Genomic DNA, 19958 nt, shown 5'->3' with positions numbered 1-19958 from the left:
TGAGATGTAGGAGGAATATACTGGGGGAGGGGAAGGGGAGAGATGGTCCAGATCCAGGACACTCTATGGTCTCTAAAGACAATACACAGTCCCTTAGCTGGAGCCACTACTAATTCTGCGGCTTCCTCCCGCTTCCAGATAGTTGACAACTTGGGAAGGGTTTGATCCTCCATTGCCATTTCTCATACTGCACAAGCGCAGCTGAAAGAAACCACATCGCACTCAACGCGCATGCGCTCTACGTCACATCCGGCGCCGGCGCCTCCAGAAACCGGAAGTGGCTGCGCAGCTGTGGCGGCGGGAGCTCTACCTAGATTACAGTACCTCCTTTCTCCGTCCGCGGGGAGGGCGACGTGGTCGGCGTCATGGTGGAGGTGAGTGACGGGCGCGTGTGAGGGAGAGCGGCTAGCCTCTGGGCGCGCGAGGGTACCGCCCGGCCGCTGGTGCTTCGGCGAGTCGTTTGTCTGCCGCTGGTGCCTGCGCCGGGAGCGGCGGTTAGATCCGAAAGTGAGAGGAGGCCGTGACCCAGGCCCGCCCCCCATGCTCCCACCGGCGAAGGAGGAGGGGAGGCAGCGGTGCTAGAAGAGTGGGCATGCGCGGCTCCGCGAGACCCTCTCCCGGAGCGCCGGGCCTGGGCCCGCGGGGCTCTGTCCCTCCCGGGGCGTGGCTTCTGTTGGGTGCTTCGAGCCCCGAGCTCCCTCCGTCGGACGGGAGCGAGGCGGCGCTGCGACCCGGGATCTCTCGGGTAATCGGCGGTACCCACCGCATCCGGACTCCCGGGAAGATGCTGCCTTCCCTCCGTGATCGCGGACCGGCGGGGCTTTGCTTGTAACCCCTGCCAGACCCGCCCCGCCCCTGCCCGGAGGCCGCCGCCTCTCCTCCGAGCTCTCTGCCCCTTCGTTGATCTGCCGGTGGGCATGGTGAGTGGCGTCAGGGAGAGGCGTGCTGCCACGGGAGGTTCGCTTGGCCCGGGTCCCCCTTTTGTAGGAAAGGCCATTGCATCGCCCTCTCTCTGCCACTTTTGTTTACGGAGCTTCAGTGTGAAGTAGCTGCAAACCCCCGCCGTCCATAGGATAGGTGCATAACTAGCACCTGCTTAGTGAGTAAGGTAAATGCATAACTGGCAGCTGCAAACGAGCCGGACTGGCTTCCCTGATCCAGGAGACCGGGTCCCTTCCTGAAAACCGCAGTGCAGAGCTCCTGCCTAGCTAGAGAGGCCGCCTTTGAGGGAAGAGACCTTTCCTGCTCCTTGCACAGTTTGATCTGTAGTCCTAGGGATGCTAGCCTGATACCGCGTTGTTTGATTTGTGTTGTATGGAGTCACTGTTCTGGTGAAAATATGAATGAGAGGAGGCATTCAATTTATAGGGCCTGCCAATGAGCCCTCACGCGAGATTTTTTTTTTTTACTTTTTCCCCAATCACGCTTGGAATCGATTTTCAGAAAGCGGTCCTTAGAGTTTAATAATTCTACAATTTATCCCATATTTGTGAAGTACAATCAGTTCTGTACCATTTGGTGTCAATTGCTGTGGTTCTTAGGTATATGATTAAATTTTAATCCCTGGAATATCTATAAATCATATTTCATGTGGCTATCCACACAGTGACTTCAGTAATTTTTATTTAGAATGTTATTGCAAGCCCTTTTAAAACTTTTTTAAAGTTATATTTGATACCCTCTACATCTACAGTTCCATCGTGCAAAACTTTTTTCCACTGCATGTGATCATCTGTAATAACACAATAAATGTGATACTGTTATTTACAGTATTTTCAGAGTGAATCTTTTAAAGCAAGAGGAAAACTAACATAATTACAAGTTATTCATTAGAAATTTTGGGCTCAGCCTCTACCAGTAACACTTCTTTAGGTTGTTCCATCATCACTCAATTCCACATTAACTTTGCAGTGTAAAATTATTGCCTTCCCATTTTGTATATATTTTTCACTGACTACCAAGTCTGTATTTTTGTAAATATATATAATAACAGTTGGGATAATGTTTGTCGTTGACTACCAAGTTTGTATTTTTATAAATACGTAACAAGATAAAATTTTCAAGGAATTTGTTAGCTGCTGACTCTTTTTTTCCCCTGAAATTAGACTGAGACAAAATTTATATATTTTACAGCATTTATGAAACTGATTTGGAATAAATGTAAATTCTAAGAAAACTAACTGCAGAGATTGTAAGCAGAGCTATATACCAGTTCAGTTTAACAAGCATTAAATTGCTGTCACCTTTAGGCTATCAGATATTGGAAGAAAGTAGTGATATGAACAATTCAGAACATTGTTCAGAGGTTCCTATATCTCTTTGCTACTCATAGTAGGACGCTGGTGAAAAAGACGTGGATTCAGAGAGAGAGAGAGAGAGAGAGAGAGAGAGAGAGAGAGAGAGAAGGGGAGGGGAGGGGAGAAAGAGAAAGAGAGAGACATGGATCAGGACTTTGAGGCTTATTTATACTTATTTTACCATTGAGGAAACTGAGACAGAGAGGTTAAGTGACTAAACCAGAGTTGCACAGCTAGTAAGAGTCTGAGGCATCATCATTGGAACTCTGGTCTTACTGACTCTAAGTCTACTACTGTCAACTTAGCTTCCTCTCTAATGCCAATACCTGCAGGCAACTTAGAAAATTCTCATCCCATCAATGTCTTTTCCTCATTTCCTTAGCTTATCTCCAGTTTGTTGGTAGGGTAGAGTAATAAATGTTACACTTTAAATGTTCAATTGATAGAGTTTCATCGGACTATAGGAAGCTATATACGCTGAAGCAACATTACAGCACCATGCCATAGTATCCTTTTATTACCTCTGTATTTAAATACCTTTTAATAAATGCCAATCATTACATGTAAAACCTTTATGGAATTGCTTACTGTCTCAGGGAGGAAGGAGGAATAGAATTTGGAGCTCAAAACTTAAAAAAACAAACAGTTCTCCCCTCCAAACCATAATGAATGTTAATTGTTTTTGTCTTTACAAGTAATTGGGGAAAATTAAATATTATTTTTAGAAATGCCAAATATGTAACTAATTTATACATTAATGCCTGTCTCCTTCCTCCCCCCAGCTATTTTCCAGGTAATGAACATTTACCTTTTTAAACATTAATGTACTCTTTGCACTTAAGTATTTCAGATATAAATCTTTCTGAAATGTATTGTGCATTACCCTTACTCTTTAAACTGAAACTTTATTATGCCACCAACGTAATTTAACTTTTTTCTTGCTGACTTGAGGTAATCATGAAAATCATTTATTATATCGTATTGCAGTATATTGGACTGCATCAGGACCTCTTGAATTATGTAGGACAAGCTCCAGAATGGCCCCAGACAGTTATCTGGATCGTTACCAGTTATCACATTGTGTATTTGATTTAAAGTGTTTCTGTTTATTTGTTGGATCACAGGTTTAGAACTGTATTAGACCTTAGAGTCTAGTTAATAATAAGTTCAATTTGGATTCAGGTCCTCTCCCTTCAAATTCATTGCACTTTGCCTTGCTCCAGGCTGCCTTCCAAAAGGATGCTTTCCCCTCATTGTCAGGTGTTACCTTCTTGGTGCTCTCGATATATATGTCTTCTCTCCTTCCCTTTCTTGATTTGTTGTTTCCAGTCTTCAAAAAGCTAGGAAAACAGATAAGACTAGTGTATGGAGCAAACTGCCTCAGTTTACCCAAATAACTCGAGGAGACCACCAAGTCAAGCAGAGACAGATTTATTACATCCTCATGAGGACGGGCAAAACCCAATTACACATTGAAGTCTTGCAAAGATATGCCCAATCCTCTAGGTTTTTATAGTAATCTTGAAAAGGACTGTCCCCACATACACCTAGGGTGGATGAGCTCACAATCTAACATCCAATCCTGTCTCACCCAGGGTGCGTATGGAGACATGCATACGTGTTCCAGGGACAAGGGGGAAAAGGGGAGGGGGAACAAGGTCAAACCAAAGGAAAAGGAAACAGGGGAGTGAGAGTCAGATGTTTCACATCTCACAGTTCCCACTGACTCCCCTCTCCAGGCCCCTGTCTCTAAAGATAAGGATGACAGGGTTAAAATTTATCTTCGGCTATGTTGGGAAGAAAAGAATAATCCATTGTTGGGACCCCAAGGCCAAGGGGATTCTGCTCTGAGAAAAAGAGACAATGTTACTTAACATCTGGTCTCAACTCAATGGCTGCATTCTGTGCCTAGTCCCATCCTTTCTTCTTGAGTCCCGAGTATTGAATTGGTGGGCAAACTCCCTGACCCACTGACTGGGGTTCTGACACATGATAGATTGCAGACAAAACTAATATGTAGCTGACAAGTGGGGAGACTGAGCAGAAGTAAAAATACTGTTAATTGGCAATAAAACTTAAAGGAGACAGTGAGAATTTTGACAAGCAATAAACTTCTAACAAACTATACTGGGGCAGGTCTGGGTACCTTCCAGACCCCATCCTCAGAGTTTAATCTGACTCAAATCCATAATCATATCATACAATCCTCCGTTTTTCTTTTATGCTCAGAGAGCATATTCTGGATTTGAGTCACTGTCATTGAGCCCTTCAGCCATGCAGGATTTCAGCCCATCAGTCCAAGTCCAACTCATCACCAGTCTCTCCTTCGTGAAGTTTCAGAATCAGGGTCTTTAATCTTTTCTCAGTGAACTGCTGAGTCACCATCAGCTGCATCTGTTGAACTGCACGTTGTATCAAACCTATAAAGCAAGGGACTAAACAGGGACAAGTATAAGGAGAACTCCAAAATTACAAATGAATACCTAATCCTGTCCCATAGGCATCTTTCAGGAGGTAAATTGGGGTCTAATTAATTATCCCAATATACCATATACATGTCAATAACTACCAATATTATAACAACAAATATGATTTAAAAACCTCTTTATAATTTCAGTGATGTGCTCCCAGTGTCCATTCACTTAGCAATTTTCATCTTTGACCTCAGGTACCCCTATTAGAACCTTTTACAAAGCAAATTTAAATAGCAAATACAACTGTTTCCCAACTTTATCCAAGGAAAGAGTAATCTCTAATTGACCTCTTCTAGGCCTGAGTATCCCCAACTAGACTCAGGCCCACCAGGCTACCACTACATTTCCCCACCCCTCCTTCCAATAGCTAAGGAAAAAGAGGGCGAAGATCTCTTCTTCTGTAACTGCTTCCAGCTGAATATGTGTGTAGAGCTGACAGTGGAAGGTGCAGAAATCCTTGCAGGCCTGGTCCAGATGATGAAGGGGGTATATAGTCTGGAATTGCTAACATAAAATTGAAAGCCTTGAGCCTAGATAAAACAAACTATCAAGAGGTTAAAGAGACAAAGACAAAAAATTTTAAAAGACAACAATAGGGAAAAGGGGCAAACCAAAAGAGTGAATCCAGGAACCCCCAGATCCTGCATCAGGAGCGAAAAGCTGTTCACAAATGTCCTTCATCCAGTGAAAGGTGTCATGAATGCCCCGTGCTGTTCAAAGCATTACCTAGTTCTGTATCTGACAGACATTATTAACAAGTCAAAGGGTTACCACTATCTTGCTACATGCAAGCCATATAATCTAAATGTTTCAAAATGCCACTGATGGCAGAACCCTTAAATTTTTCCAAATTACATCTATATCCATTTCACTTTATTTCTCCAAAAGTTTTCACTCAATTGTTTAAGATGTAATCCTCACATAAAACTTAGGTTACAAAATACCTTTGTAAGAAGATGACCACAAATGAACTTACATAAGAGTTACCAAGTTAACTTCAATTCTAATAAAAGACTTAGGATGACATTTAACCAATTAATTTCAAAACAGTGCATGTCAAATAAGTTGTCCATAATAAACCATGTTTGTATTACAGGACATGCTCTATAGACAGATATTATTTCTACATTACACAATAAACTTATATAACAAAACATTCTATATTTTACTCTTCTCTGTTTTCTTGAAACAGACTTGAGATGTCTCTGGTTCAATTTCTAACATGCATAACTAATAACAGACAGATGACAAGGCTAAATGCTTATACATTCTAGTTGTTCAGATTCTGAAAGGGACTAGAATTTCTAAGGCAAATAGCTTAAATCTTAAACCTGCATCTCACCCAGATGTTACAGTATTAATCTAGGGATGAAGAGACAATATTGTGTTCGTGCTTATCAAGTGACATGATTATAGGAACTTGCCACAAAAGAAAAAGAACAAAGCTCTGGGGGAAAGGTACTTTCCCAACTCCCAGTAGAAGTTTTGTGGACAACCAATGCAATATGCCAGACCTAAAATCAGCCAGGTGGGAAAGTTTGCATTCCATATGTAATATTCGGGGAAACCGAGTCAGGAGACACCTACCTCAGCCTTTGCCAAACAGTCGGTCTCCCATCCTTTCCCAAGAGAACTCCACCTGCAGTGCACACATGTAAAACCCCTATAGGGTTGCTGGTATCATGAATCATATGGCTCACCATTCCTTGATAGTAATAACTGGAGTCAAACTCAGAGCAATAATGATTAATAGTCCCATAACATCTTAAATAGCAAGTCCCAACAATCAGCACTAAAAGTGAATTCATTTCTCAAGGATCGCATATCCTAGACAGCAAGTATTAACTATACTTGTACTTAAATAGGTTTCTCTTTTCATCCATAGGTTAGCACTACACAAATGAATCTGCTTTGAGATGCTCAATAACAAGCAATGGTTGAAATAAGTGTAAGCAATCCCAAATTGCATACTGGGAACAAACTAGAAAATGCCCCACACAATAGCACATGGTAAAATGGGTTTAGATGTTAAACATAAGATACTGTCCTCAGAATTCCTCTAAACAATGGGAACATCTTTAAAGTGACAACTAGTTTGCATGTGTTTCTACACATGTTCTAATTCCAATTAAATAAAAACATAAGTAAACTTCAGATTCCCTATTAAGATGATACAAGATAGCTCATAAGTTACTTATTGTTCACTAACATGTCATACATGACAAGTTCAGGCACCAATTTAACTATTACTTAGCACCAATAAATCCAGATCAAAACAGCAAGATCTTTCTCATAACTTACAAATTATTTAGATGTTCTTGTATTAATTCAATAACCAATTAATTCAATGTTGCAATAACAAACTTCCACTTTGTCCATTCTCATAATAGAAATATATACCAAACCTTAAGAATAAAACTCAAATATTCAGATATTCAGGATTCCAGAAAAGCTTTTTCCATTAATTAACACAATTTCACAAATCACAGTAAGTTTGAACATGATTGTTATCAATATCAAATCACCATTGCAACAAATTAGCTTAACTTTATCTCTGCTCCCCTTCTCTCTCATCTAAAGTGTTTGCAGTGGGGAGGAATTTCAGCTTCTTCCAAACCAAAGAGGAAATATTCAAATAACCCGTTCCAATCATAATAACAAATTTTACTAGGCCCCTTTTTAAATCCTCTCATTATCTCTTGTTGTAGTTGTAGTTGTTCTTTCAAACTACAGTATACCAGATCACAATACAACTTGAAGTAATCCAGCAGTTTCTTTTGCCAGTTTTTTTTTTCTTTATCTCTAGATTTCGTTTCTTCCTGTCCTTCAAGGTAAGAGACTGCACTAAGGATTTCAAGTCCCATCCCCCTCTAATACCAAATTACATTTCACAAAGAGATCCCATCAAGCTTCTAACTTTTAGAAAAAAAAAGCAAATCACTATACTTTACTGAGGATCTGTTGGATCTTAAAGCCTTAATATACAGCTAAGAATATTCTTACTATGCCCACTTCACAGAAAACCATTATCACATTCAATTAAATTCATAACCCAAAGTAATTTAGAGAGTCCAAATCTGACCATATCTCCAATACAATAAACTATTAAACTATTGGGCACTTTTCCTTTCCATATTACAAATCACCTTGAGGTAGTCAGCTTAAAGTTACACAAATAGAACAGTATATATTTCACTTAGAGTTAAATCAGAATTAATTCAATTAAACCCCAATTTATTTTCTGAACGATATCGTATAGAACCTCATTGATAATTTCATATTAGTATTAATTCATCCCATAATCACTTAATCTAAACACTTCCTATTTTCCTGTTTTTGTTTCTCCTTAAACAGTTCCATTACAAAAGAAAATTTTTAAAGTGGCAGTATATAGTTTGTATGATTCCCAAAGTTTCTTAAATAGATAGCCCAATCAAATTCAATTACCCTTCTTGATTCCCTAATTACACAAACTTTTCTTTTGCTAGTTTAAAGGAATATTTTAATGCCACATTTAGTCCTCCAATTCAGTCTGAAAGACAATGCCAGAGCAGCAAGATTCCCCCTGCTCCTCCCCCACTTCCTTAACCTAGCAAGTTGTTTTTTTTTTTTTAAGGGTAGCTTCTTCAATTAAACAAAACTTTTCCTTCTAAATTCCAAGCACAGACTTATGCTCTCTCCTCCCCCACAGCAGAAAAAGGGGAAGGGGTGGCTTTCTTTTCTTTCTTCTTTCTCTCTCTCTCTCTCTTTCCTTCTACTTTCCTCTCTTTCTCTCTCTCAAAAATCCTAACTATTCACTCTCATACCCCTGGTCACAGTCAATGCAGACAGGGCAGACCATGTAGGCTAGCAAACAACTTCCTAACCATTCATTCCTCCTCACTTAATCAAACTTCCTCGTACCTTCTCAACATACTTAAACCATCTGAAACTAGCAAAGTGGCAGCTTAGCCAATATCTCACCAAATAACCCCATTTATCTATTTTAAGATAGACCCAGGGGATTCTCTTCTTTAATCTGCCTATTACAAACTTTAGGTGTTCCCTAAGAACAAACTTCACACTCACTCTTTCTCCTTTGTGGTCAGCAGCCTTTTACCTAGGGCTGCAGACAGATCACATTTCAATGGCTCAATTCAAATTCTGAGTAATTTACAATTCTACAATCCCCTTCTCAGTCCCTTCTCTAACCCAGACTGCAGGGATCAATTTCCCTTTCTTCTTCTTTTGTCAATACAGTTATTTTGATGGAATTTTTACTCCTGGACCTCTACTTTTAATTTCAATTGAAAAGGTCTCCTTCCAATTATCTAATCCAGGATTTTTTCCAGCCTCCTCTGGCTCTTTAAACTTGCCCTACTCTAGATGTTCTACCCGTATTTTGTTCAAGATCCTAGCCTGGTCTGGACTTTTTAACCCTGAACTCACCGGGCTCCTGTTTTTGCTCAGGATGTCTATTCAACCCTGGCTCAGCATGGACCTCCACCTTTAAAAGGTCTCTACCATCTAGCCGGTTTTTCAATCCTGCAAACAACAGGTACTAAACCCCCCCTAGGGGCGTTCCTATATTTTGTTCGGGGTGTCTATTGTTGGTTGGGCGTCCCCAGACCTTTTCAACCCCGCAAACTCAATAGGACCTAGAGGGCACCCTAAGGTTAATTCTGTATCTCGTATCAGGGTGTCTATTCAGTCCTAGTGACCTGTTCAACCCTGCAAAACTTCAACAGACCTTAGGATGATAACTAGGGGTTCCCCGATTTCTTCCTAGAAATCCCCCTGAATGGTCACCCAGTTACTCACCAGTCTGGGTCTGTGCACACGTTGTGACCGAACCAATCCGGATACTCCTCATTACTTTAGCCGGCATCCCTGTGTCTGGTTGGCTTTTAAGTCTCTCTCTTTCCGGGCATGGATGCTGAGAAGCCTCACCAAGAGCCAGACCCCTGAACCTGCTGAACTCAGCAGGGACGTCCTTGTTCAGAAGGACAGGCTCCTGGGAGTCTCCAAAGATCCCCAAAGAGATCCCGGACGCGCCCCCATCTGTATGGAGCAAACTGCCTCAGTTTACCCAAATAACTCGAGGAGACCACCAAGTCAAGCAGAGACAGATTTATTACATCCTCATGAGGACGGGCAAAACCCAATTACACATTGAAGTCTTGCAAAGATATGCCCAATCCTCTAGGTTTTTATAGTAATCTTGAAAAGGACTGTCCCCACATACACCTAGGGTGGATGAGCTCACAATCTAACATCCAATCCTGTCTCACCCAGGGTGCGTATGGAGACATGCATACGTGTTCCAGGGACAAGGGGGAAAAGGGGAGGGGGAACAAGATCAAACCAAAGGAAAAGGAAACAGGGGAGTGAGAGTCAGATGTTTCACATCTCACAGTTCCCACTGACTCCCCTCTCCAGGCCCCTGTCTCTAAAGATAAGGATGACAGGGTTAAAATTTATCTTCGGCTATGTTGGGAAGAAAAGAATAATCCATTGTTGGGACCCCAAGGCCAAGGGGATTCTGCTCTGAGAAAAAGAGACAATGTTACTTAACATCTGGTCTCAACTCAATGGCTGCATTCTGTGCCTAGTCCCATCCTTTCTTCTTGAGTCCCGAGTATTGAATTGGTGGGCAAACTCCCTGACCCACTGACTGGGGTTCTGACACATGATAGATTGCAGACAAAACTAATATGTAGCTGACAAGTGGGGAGACTGAGCAGAAGTAAAAATACTGTTAATTGGCAATAAAACTTAAAGGAGACAGTGAGAATTTTGACAAGCAATAAACTTCTAACAAACTATACTGGGGCAGGTCTGGGTACCTTCCAGACCCCATCCTCAGAGTTTAATCTGACTCAAATCCATAATCATATCATACACTAGTAAGAATTTGTGTTTAGTAAAAATGAGCTCTGAGTAAGAGCCTTTGAGGGGTGTGTGTATAAAGGATGGTTTTTCCATGAGTAAAATGTGTGGAATTTTTGTGCATTGATTATGACATCTGTTTTAGTTGCTCAGTAGTTTTTTTTATCTTTCAGGTTCTCAGCTGTCTTCCCAATAATTGGGATTATTAATTAATTGAAATGTTACTATAGTCAAGGGTGTTTTTAAAAAACAAACCAAAAAACGGAAACTTTCTTTGGCATGTGCAAATATAATTATTCCTAATTCTTATTCCTATTCTTTTTTGTTTCCTAAGTTTATTTGTCTAAGAAAGATATAACTTTAACTTTACAGGAGGGTAGATCACTGACAGTTGTATTACTTCTGTGTAAATACCAATGAACTGTATACCATACTTATATCATGTTAATGATCTGTGTGCTTTATTGTTTTTCTAATAATGTTGTGTCTGTGCCTATTGATCAATACCTCAACATTTACCTTACCTCCTTGTGATAAATATGCCATACATTTTTATAACAGCTGGTTTGGATAGTAGTATATTTTGTCATTACGGCAGAATTTGAAGCTAGTATTTGTGTGAAGGAGTTGAGCCCATGATTTTGGCCTTATTAAGTACTTCTTTTTGACCAACTGGAATGGTCACAGACCATATAAATATGGAACAGATAAGCATGAGTATAATGTACACTTAATTCACCTCTTGGTAATAAGAAATATAGGGGGTAAGTCAGAGTTAAGACAGATTAGGGGTAGATTCTAGAGACCTTCCCATTTTCTTCATAGTTAATCTGAATTAAGTACAAAAATAGTGTTAGATTGCCAGGGTGGGAGGAATTATTCTTCCTTTCTGAAGGAAAGGAGTATCTACTCCGATATTTTGAAATGTCACATTTTAGTCTTTCATTTTACCTTCTCCTATTTGTAATGTGTTGTATAACGTATAATTAAAATTTTTCTTTTTAGGAGGTACAGAAACATTCTGTGCACACGCTTGTGTTCAGATCATTGAAGAGGACCCATGACATGTTTGTGGCTGATAATGCAAAACCAGTACAGTTAGATGAAGAGAGGTAACTATAACTTTCTTTCTATTAATAGAATATTTAAACTTATACCGTTTCTTATTGAAAAGGGAACAATATCACTTGGCTAAGTGTATTGACATTTATTGGATATCTAGAAAAGACTAGGTTTTGTATGGCAAAACTTAAGCTGATCTAATACTTTATCTTCCTTATAAGATTAGAGAAAAGAATACACTTGTGTCATATCATAAATTGTAAGAATCTCATAAACATAGTCAGATTCTTTCATCTTATTATATTATATTATTTATTTATTTTTTTTTTGCGGGGCAATGGGGGTTAAGTGACTTGCCCAGGGTCACACAGCTAGTAAGTGTCAAGTGTCTGAGGCCGGATTTGAACTCAGGAACTCCTGAATTCAGGGCCGGTGCTTTATCCACTGTGCCACCTAGCTGCCCCCATCTTATTATATTTTATGTATATCCTTTCAACTTCCTATTGCTTTCAGAATTCTGCTGAGCAAAAGTTACTCTAATCCATTTCACCTTATCTTCCATTCTTAGTTAATATCAGACCTCTGGAAGGAGTCAGGTTTTTTTCCCCCCATAGCTCTCCCTGGACTTCCTTTGTGTCATTCCAAATTATTGCATTCTGAGTTTCTATTCTCGGCTTTTGAATTTTTCTTTTTACTATTCAGTTGTAGGTTGTGTGCATATAATAGTGATTCTGTAGATAGAAAAGAAATATTTCAACAGTTATGATGAAGTATATTCCAGGCCTGTTGTAATAAGCTGATTATTCTTTCCACCTCATCTCTTTTTTTCTAATTTATCTTCACAGTACTTACTGGGGGAATTGGCTCTGTGCATGCTTGGAATTGAGAGGATCAGTGAATAGCTAATTGTCTGATCTGGAATGGAGAGCATGAAAGAGAGTGATATAAAATTAACATTGGAAAGGCAGATTTGAACTAGATTATAGATAAAGTACACTAAGGAGTCACTGAAGGTTTTATAAGCAAGAGAATAACAGGGTCATATTTCAGCATTAATAGAAAGATTTTTTTGAAGGTATGTGAAATATGAATTAAATAGAGACCAGGTCACTTAGTCTCTAAAAATAGACTGGGAGGGGAGTGATGAAGGTTAAAACTAAGGTGATTACAGTGATAATGGAGAGAGGGCAGAAGCAAGAGATAATTGTGAAGGTAGAATCACCAGGAGTTGGCAACTAATTGAATGTAGGTTTGGGAGAGGGAAGAATCAATAATGACTAAGCATGGGTGACAGACATTGGTGACTGGGAAAATAGATATTCTGTGAAAAGAAGGTTGTTTGGATCAAGGAGTGGATTTAGAGAGAAAGATGATGACTAAAACTTTGGACATGATAAGTTTGAGATACCCAAGAGGACATATCCTCTAGGTATTTGGAATAGTAAAACTAAAACTGAAGAGAGACTTGGACTAGATTTCTAGTGTCAGGAGATAATTGCATAGATGTAATATGTAATAGATATAAGCCAAGGGAGTAGATGAGATTCAGAGAAAAAAGAGGAAAAGAGTCTCAAGAAGAGAAACCTGATTGGGGAAATACCTACATTCAGAGAGTTGAAGAAGGAGGATGGACCAGCAAATGAGAATAAAGAGAAGCAGGTAGATCAAGAGAGGCCAGTTTCATAGAAGCCTTGGCAGCTTTGTAACAAATGAATTAGCAAGATGAGAGATTGGAAGTGGGGAGAACAATGAGGAGGCTATTAAAATAGTGTAGGCAAAAAATGGTGAAGACGAGCTAGAGTGGTTGTGAGGTGACTGGAAAGAAGGGGAAGAGGCATCACCTGTGTCATATGCTACAGAAAGATCAGAGAGGATGAGGGTTATGAAGAAGACATTGGATTTAGCAATTAATCTCTGATCTTGAAGAAACTAGTTTTGGTAAGGTAATACATATATAGAAGCCAAATTGCAGTTGACTAAGAAATGAGTGGATATAACATGTATTTAGCTCTTGCCAAAAACTTAGTGAAGGGAAAGAGTGATATGCCTTATTTTGTAATGAATTGTGAGCAGAAATATATGCTCTAGAATTGGACTTTTAAAACTTTTTGACTTAAAAGGTGTATCACTTCTAAGACATCTTAAAATTGCTGAGTAGAGTAATTTTTTTTTAAAAATGAGGCAATTGGGGTTAAGTGACTTGCCCAGGGTCACACAGCTAGTGTTAAGTGTCTGAGGCCAGATTTGAACTCACGTACTCCTGACTCTAGGGCTGGTGCTCTATCCACTGTGCCACCTAGCTGCCCCTAGAGTAAATTTTAAATATTAAGTAGATAGCTAGTTATTTTAACTTAGTCATACTTGAGGGAAAAGTATATAGTAGGCATAACTGATAAAATATTTAAAATCATTAATGGGAAAATGTAGTAAGTCCCTTCCTTATAACTCGTCAAAATGATCAAGAATATAGCAATAAATTATAAAGCTATTAAAAGTCAAAGTCAATAAACATTAAGCACCTTCTATGTGCCAGCAGGGTTGGGGGTGGGGCAGGTTACCTGACTTGGGGGCATGATGAAGTGCTGTACCTGGAGAGGGAGATGGTCTGAGAAGGTGAGAGTTTCAGATTTGATTTCATATGATGAGTTTCTGGAAGTTGTGGAGTCTAGGAAAGCAGCTAGGCTGATGAGATGAATTTCCAGAAAGCCATTCTTAAAATATATGGAATATGTTAACAAATTGAAAATACTGCAATATTTCAAAGATTTATAATTTTATTGGAATAAATATCCAGTCTCCACGAAAGCAGATTTCAGGTTCTCTTTTGCCTTAGAGAGGCTTTATGAATTTTTTTAGCTGAAAAATGTATATTACCCTGCAGCCTGATGATGAGCTTCTCTCAACTTTGATAGACTGCTTCTTAGATTTCAGCTATTCGATTAGTCACAGATCAGCTTAGACTTGCCAGGGCTTACACTCTACTAGTATAGTCATAGGAGAAATAGATTCACCTTTACACTGTGATGAAACTTCACAATAGGAGTTTAGTGGCGGAACCTAGAAATTATATGAAAAAAGCAGAATAAGTATACAAAGATTACAAATCTGATTCATTAAAATATTTAACAACTTGGATAAATAATGTCAGGATAAGATGTTGTTACCAGGTAGTTGATAAAAGGGAAACATTTGAGTTACTCAATATTTTTGATAAAATAACTGAAAATAAATGTCATATTTTGTTTTTTGTTTTTTTAAAGTCACAAGCTAAAGATGGCTGTCAAACTTCATACAGAATATGGTCCTGTGTTGCACATGCCTATTGTGAAAGAAAATCTTAGAGAGAAAGGCTCTCAGAATGCAGTGGATGCATATGGGCATAAACAGTATCCTGCCAATCAAGGTTAGTGTATCATTTATAAAAGTTTTTATGCTGTTTGCGAGAGTTGATTTAATGAAGCCTGTGAATAAAAAATAAATGTGAAACTTAGTCTGGTTAGCTTCTTCCTGGATGTAGCCATTAGAGACAAGTGGTGGTACTCAACAATTTTAGTGGCAGTGTAGTAGAAATCTTGCTTCCCACAGGGAAGGTAAAGAGAGTGGAATTCTTTGTGAATAATTCATTTCTTTCTCTAAGGTAAGAGATGGTGCAGTAAGATAGAAAGATGACTTCTCAAAGCAGGGTGGGTAGAGTGCGTGTAGACTTTGAGGAAGCCAACTTGACTGTAGATGGGAAGAATATAGTAAGACTACTAGCATATGAATCAAGAGAACACCACCAAAATACCATGGGAGCCCTCCATTGCTTGGTAAAGGGGCTAATGTGTTGTTCCTTTGAACAGTATTTTTGTAAGTCTCCAGTTTTGTGTAATAAATGTGCATATAAACAGCAGAACATGGCACTTACATATGTGGCTGTTGCCTCCCTCATCCCTCATTCTTCCCCCCCCCCCCCCCCCCCCCCAGCCAATAAAGAAAAGTTTCCAGTATCTTTTCCTCCTGGGGCAGAATGTTAACTAGCTAGTAAACTGAAAAGATAATGGGAACCCAGTCCCTAGAAGATGCATGAAAGATGTATTGGTATTAATTTCTTTAATGACAAATACCTTTTCCTTTTAGGACAAGAACTTGAATATTTAGTGACTGGTACACATCCGTATCCACCAGGACCTGGTGAGTAAATAATTAAATATTTATAGGTTTGGTTTTTTAAATTGTTTGGTTTTTTTTTGCAGGGCAATTGGGGTTAAGTGACTTACCCAGGGTCACACAGCTAGTAAGTGTTAAGTGTCAGGTGTCTGAGGTGGATTTGAACTCAGGCCCTCCTGAATCCAGGGCTGGTACACTACCCACTGCGCCACCTAGCTGCCCCTATAGGTTATTTTTTTATAGAAAGTTTCCCTTAGTGCTAAAAAGACATGTGTTCAGTTCTCACACCTACCACATGCAGGCTCTGTGTCCCTGGGAAAATCACTTCACCCCTTAGTTTTTCTAGCTAACTCTAAAACTCTTAAGTTATAGAAAAGATGCTGATCAGTTCTGGTAAAGGGAATTTCCTCCCGTGAGAGTTACCCATTCCAGTGAAATCACCCTATTTTAATAACATCTGGTTGTGGACAAGAGTTGCATAGGATTGTGTGACCATGAATGGATTGCAGTCTACATTGTTTTGTTAAGTGCCACTATCAATAAGAACACAAATTCTTTGAAGTATTGAAATGTTATTGTCATATAAGTGTTTGCATGATTGGGTCAGTGTCAGCACAGGAACATTTTCCGGGTCAATTTGGCCATCAGATACTTTTGTTATTGAAATATATTAATAGAACCCATAAATATCAGTTTGGTGAGAGATGTGGGATCAAGTATAAAAATATTAAAAGAAGTTGATGAACTGGAATGGAAAAGCACTTATTAAATACTTACTGTATGAAAAGCACTGTGCTAAGTGCTTGGGATACAAATAGAAAATTGAGACGTCTTTCTAGGAGTTCACATCCCCATTGTGGGAGTCAACACATAAGGGAGGACTTGTGTTCACATTCAGTTAATGACAAATAGAAAAAGCAGGTCATCTTAGGTTCTGGTAGGGGAAATATCAGAGCAGATGTGAAGGTCTTGAAGACTTTGGGGACCAGTGGCAGGTTAAATAGTTCCCAACCAAAAGGAAATGGGACAAAGGCCAGAAGGTAGTAGAACTCTAAGATAAGTGGAGGTAGGAATGTAGGGATTTCATCTAGCTAATAGTAGTGGGTGTCATGTACCTGATGCTAACTGGGCAGTGGGGGTTGATTTGAGGAAAGGAAAAAATCTTCCTTTACTGGCTGTTCTGAAATGCTAGTTGGTACACTGGAGTAAGAGAAGGGAAGGATGCTGGCTCCTAGCCAGGGGTGTTGGTGTTAGTGGCAGAAAATAGGAAGATAAGCCAATTCTCATATTTTAAAAATTAATATATGTGATGATTATTTAATTTCATATTTAATATTGTAGAGGACACAATATGGGTAGCATCAATTTTCTCAGAAGCAGCTCTTCTAATTTTATGGAGCACTAGGGTTCTACAGTTTGGGGACACTTTCCACCCTTCTCAGGCTAACATTCAAAAGCTACTTTCACCAGTCTTGGGCTCTTTACCCAGCCCATTCTTCCATTGCTTTCCACTGTGTGTCTTCTCCTGCAACCTGTTGAGTCTCCTATGAATGCCTTTGCCTAATTTAAAACTTTTGCTCATATTACTTCTCCCTCTGCCTAAATCCTACCTGTTCTATAAGATCCGAAGTGCTGTATTAGAAAGAGTTTTGGATTCAGATGTTGACTTTGCCACATTGTGTAAAGTTGGTCAAGTCATTTAATTTACTTGAATCTGTTTCCTCAGCTGTAAAATGAGGGTTGCACTAGCAGATCTCATAGGTCCCTTCCATCTCTACTTCTTAAAATCATAAATCCTACATAATCCCTGGATTCCCCCACACCTACTCTAGGTCATGCTGATTTTTCAGATCTCTGGGTTCATTTGGCCTTTGTCTCATTTATTTTGGCACTTAATCATATATATATATATGTGTGTGTGTGATATATAATAATATATATATGATATATAATATATATAATAAAGGAATATATATATATATATATTCCTTTATTACTTACAGTTTCATGTTTGTACCTATTTTCTCTCCAAAGATATTGTCACTTATGTATAACAAGAATTTTTCCTTGTACCTTTTTAATCTCTTGCTCAGATAGTATTTGAATTGGTTGAATGAATTGGAAAATTATATTTTGAGGGGGCAGGGAAAAGTACTCTGGTGGTTGGAAAAAAACTAGTAAATTTTTAATGGCTTGTTAATGGTTAAAATTTAGAATATGAAGAGGTAAAATGAAAACTTTCATTAGCTGTGGTATTTAGGTGTTATGGCACATATTGTTGCTTTTAGAACTTTTCTCATAATAAAAGTAATTTCTTAGGGAATAGGCTTGTTGTGTGAAGAATATATTTGACTCTTTTTGCTTCATTCGTAAGCACCTACTGTGTTGCTACATATTGAGGCTACAAAGACAAAAAGAAAATCTAATCTCTGCTCTGAAGAAGCTTCTCTTCTGTTGAGAGGAAATAGCATGTAGAAAATTAGATACAAAATTAGGTGCCTAATAAATACAAATTTGTTTCTGATGGGAAGACACTAAGGGGATCTAGATGGGCTTGCTCTATATAAGGTGGCACTTGAACTTAGCTTTGACAGATGGTAGGGATTCTGCATAGTTGAGGTGAAAGAGGGTCAGCACTACAGGTATAAATGGAATAACCCAAGCAGAGAGACAGAGACATTCAGTGCAATCAATGTTCTATGTGGGAAAGGACAAGTTGACCTGTTTGGCTAGAACATAAAGTGCATGAAAGAGAATAATGTGCTTAGTAAGTCTGGAGAAGTAGACGAGCCAAATTGTGAAAGGCTTTTAAAAGCCAAACAGGAGTGCGTATTTTATCCAAGGCACAAGAGGAGTTTCTTAAGCAGTGAAGTGATGTGGTCAGAATATCATTTGTCATTTTGTCAGCTCTTTGAAAGAGGAGTAGGAGAGGAGAGAGGTTGGATAAAGGAAGACTAATTTGGAGGTTATTGAAACAGTTTAGCCTAGAAGAGATGAGAGCCTAAACTAGAGTGAGGAGGACAGATATGAGAGATGATGTGGAGGTAGAATTGACAGGACTTAGCATTAGTAACTGATTGAAAATGTGAGAAGAGGTAGCGTGAAGAGTCAGATAATGCTGAATTTACAAACCTGGATGACTGGAACAGTGGTTCCAATCTAGAGCTCCTTCACAGAAATAAGAAAGGTAGAAGGAGATCTTTGAGGAAAAGATAACAGGTTTTGTTTTGGACATGTTGATTTTGAAAAGCCTCCAGGGCATCATTCTCTTGGAGATATACAATAGGTAGTTGGTGATGCAGACTAGAGTTTGATAGAGAGCTGGGGTTATAGAATAGACATAGATGTCACAAAGAAATGTTAGTTAAGCATATGAGAAATGACCATGACAGGGTCCTGGGCATGGGTTACGTAAATGGTATTGGAAGGGAGTAATTAGCATTTTTCTCATAAGTTACTCTAAATCTTGCTTTGTACTGCAATAGAAGCTTTCAAAGGCTGAAGTGCTGTTTTTGTCTTAATACTTATTTTTGTTGGTGTGTATAGTTTAAAATCTATACCCAGGGAAAACAGTTTACCTTAAGATTGTTTATTTTGTTTTAAAATTTTGTAGATCTTATAAGTTCTTCTGTAATGAACTTTCTTGTTTCTTTGACAAGCTACTTATTATCAATATTAATAATTTAGAGGCATTAGCAAAATGATTATTATTTTATTTTTAATTAAACTTTTAAACTTTTCCTATTAAAGGTGTGGCTTTGACTGCAGATACTAAGATTCAAAGAATGCCAAGTGAATCTGCTGCACAGTCTTTAGCTGTGGCTCTACCTCCTTCACAAGCCAGGTATGAAGAGAGTGTATTTTTTTACTCTTTGTTAACTACAAAATAAATGTTAAGAATTTTTTAATGTCCCATTGTTCACATTTCTTCATGTCTTTTAAAAATATATTCTGTTGATGGTGATGAACCATATCAATTGTCTGAAATCTAGCCAAGCCATGTCTAGAATCACTGAGATGCCTTAGGGCAATGAATTTTTTTTTTTTTAGCAACTGTGACTTTTGAAGATCAATTTCACCTACTGAGTTATTATTGTCCTTGCTTAGG

At 38.9% G+C, this 19958-nt stretch overlaps 1 protein-coding gene across 2 annotated transcripts in view; it reads left to right on the top strand.

The window, feature by feature from the left end:
• The first annotated feature begins 253 nt into the window (after nucleotides 1-253).
• Nucleotides 254-19958, top strand: part of PLRG1 (pleiotropic regulator 1) — a 33716-nt gene continuing 14011 nt past the window's right edge. The window contains exons 1-5 of one of the 2 annotated variants that reach the window (XM_043972510.1): nucleotides 254-374; nucleotides 11645-11751; nucleotides 14962-15104; nucleotides 15821-15874; nucleotides 19601-19694. In XM_043972510.1, the coding sequence (XP_043828445.1) occupies nucleotides 366-374; nucleotides 11645-11751; nucleotides 14962-15104; nucleotides 15821-15874; nucleotides 19601-19694 (407 nt within the window). In that variant the 5' untranslated portion in view covers nucleotides 254-365. Of the gene's footprint in view, nucleotides 375-796; nucleotides 921-11644; nucleotides 11752-14961; nucleotides 15105-15820; nucleotides 15875-19600; nucleotides 19695-19958 lie in introns of those variants that run through there. The other variant, XM_043972512.1, reaches the window with a different exon arrangement.

Source organism: Dromiciops gliroides, chromosome 6 (genome assembly GCF_019393635.1).
Source record: "Dromiciops gliroides isolate mDroGli1 chromosome 6, mDroGli1.pri, whole genome shotgun sequence".
NCBI lineage: Eukaryota > Metazoa > Chordata > Mammalia > Microbiotheria > Microbiotheriidae > Dromiciops > Dromiciops gliroides.
The sequence above is the reverse complement of the archived record's forward strand: the minus strand, read 5'-3'. Positions and strand labels throughout refer to the sequence as shown.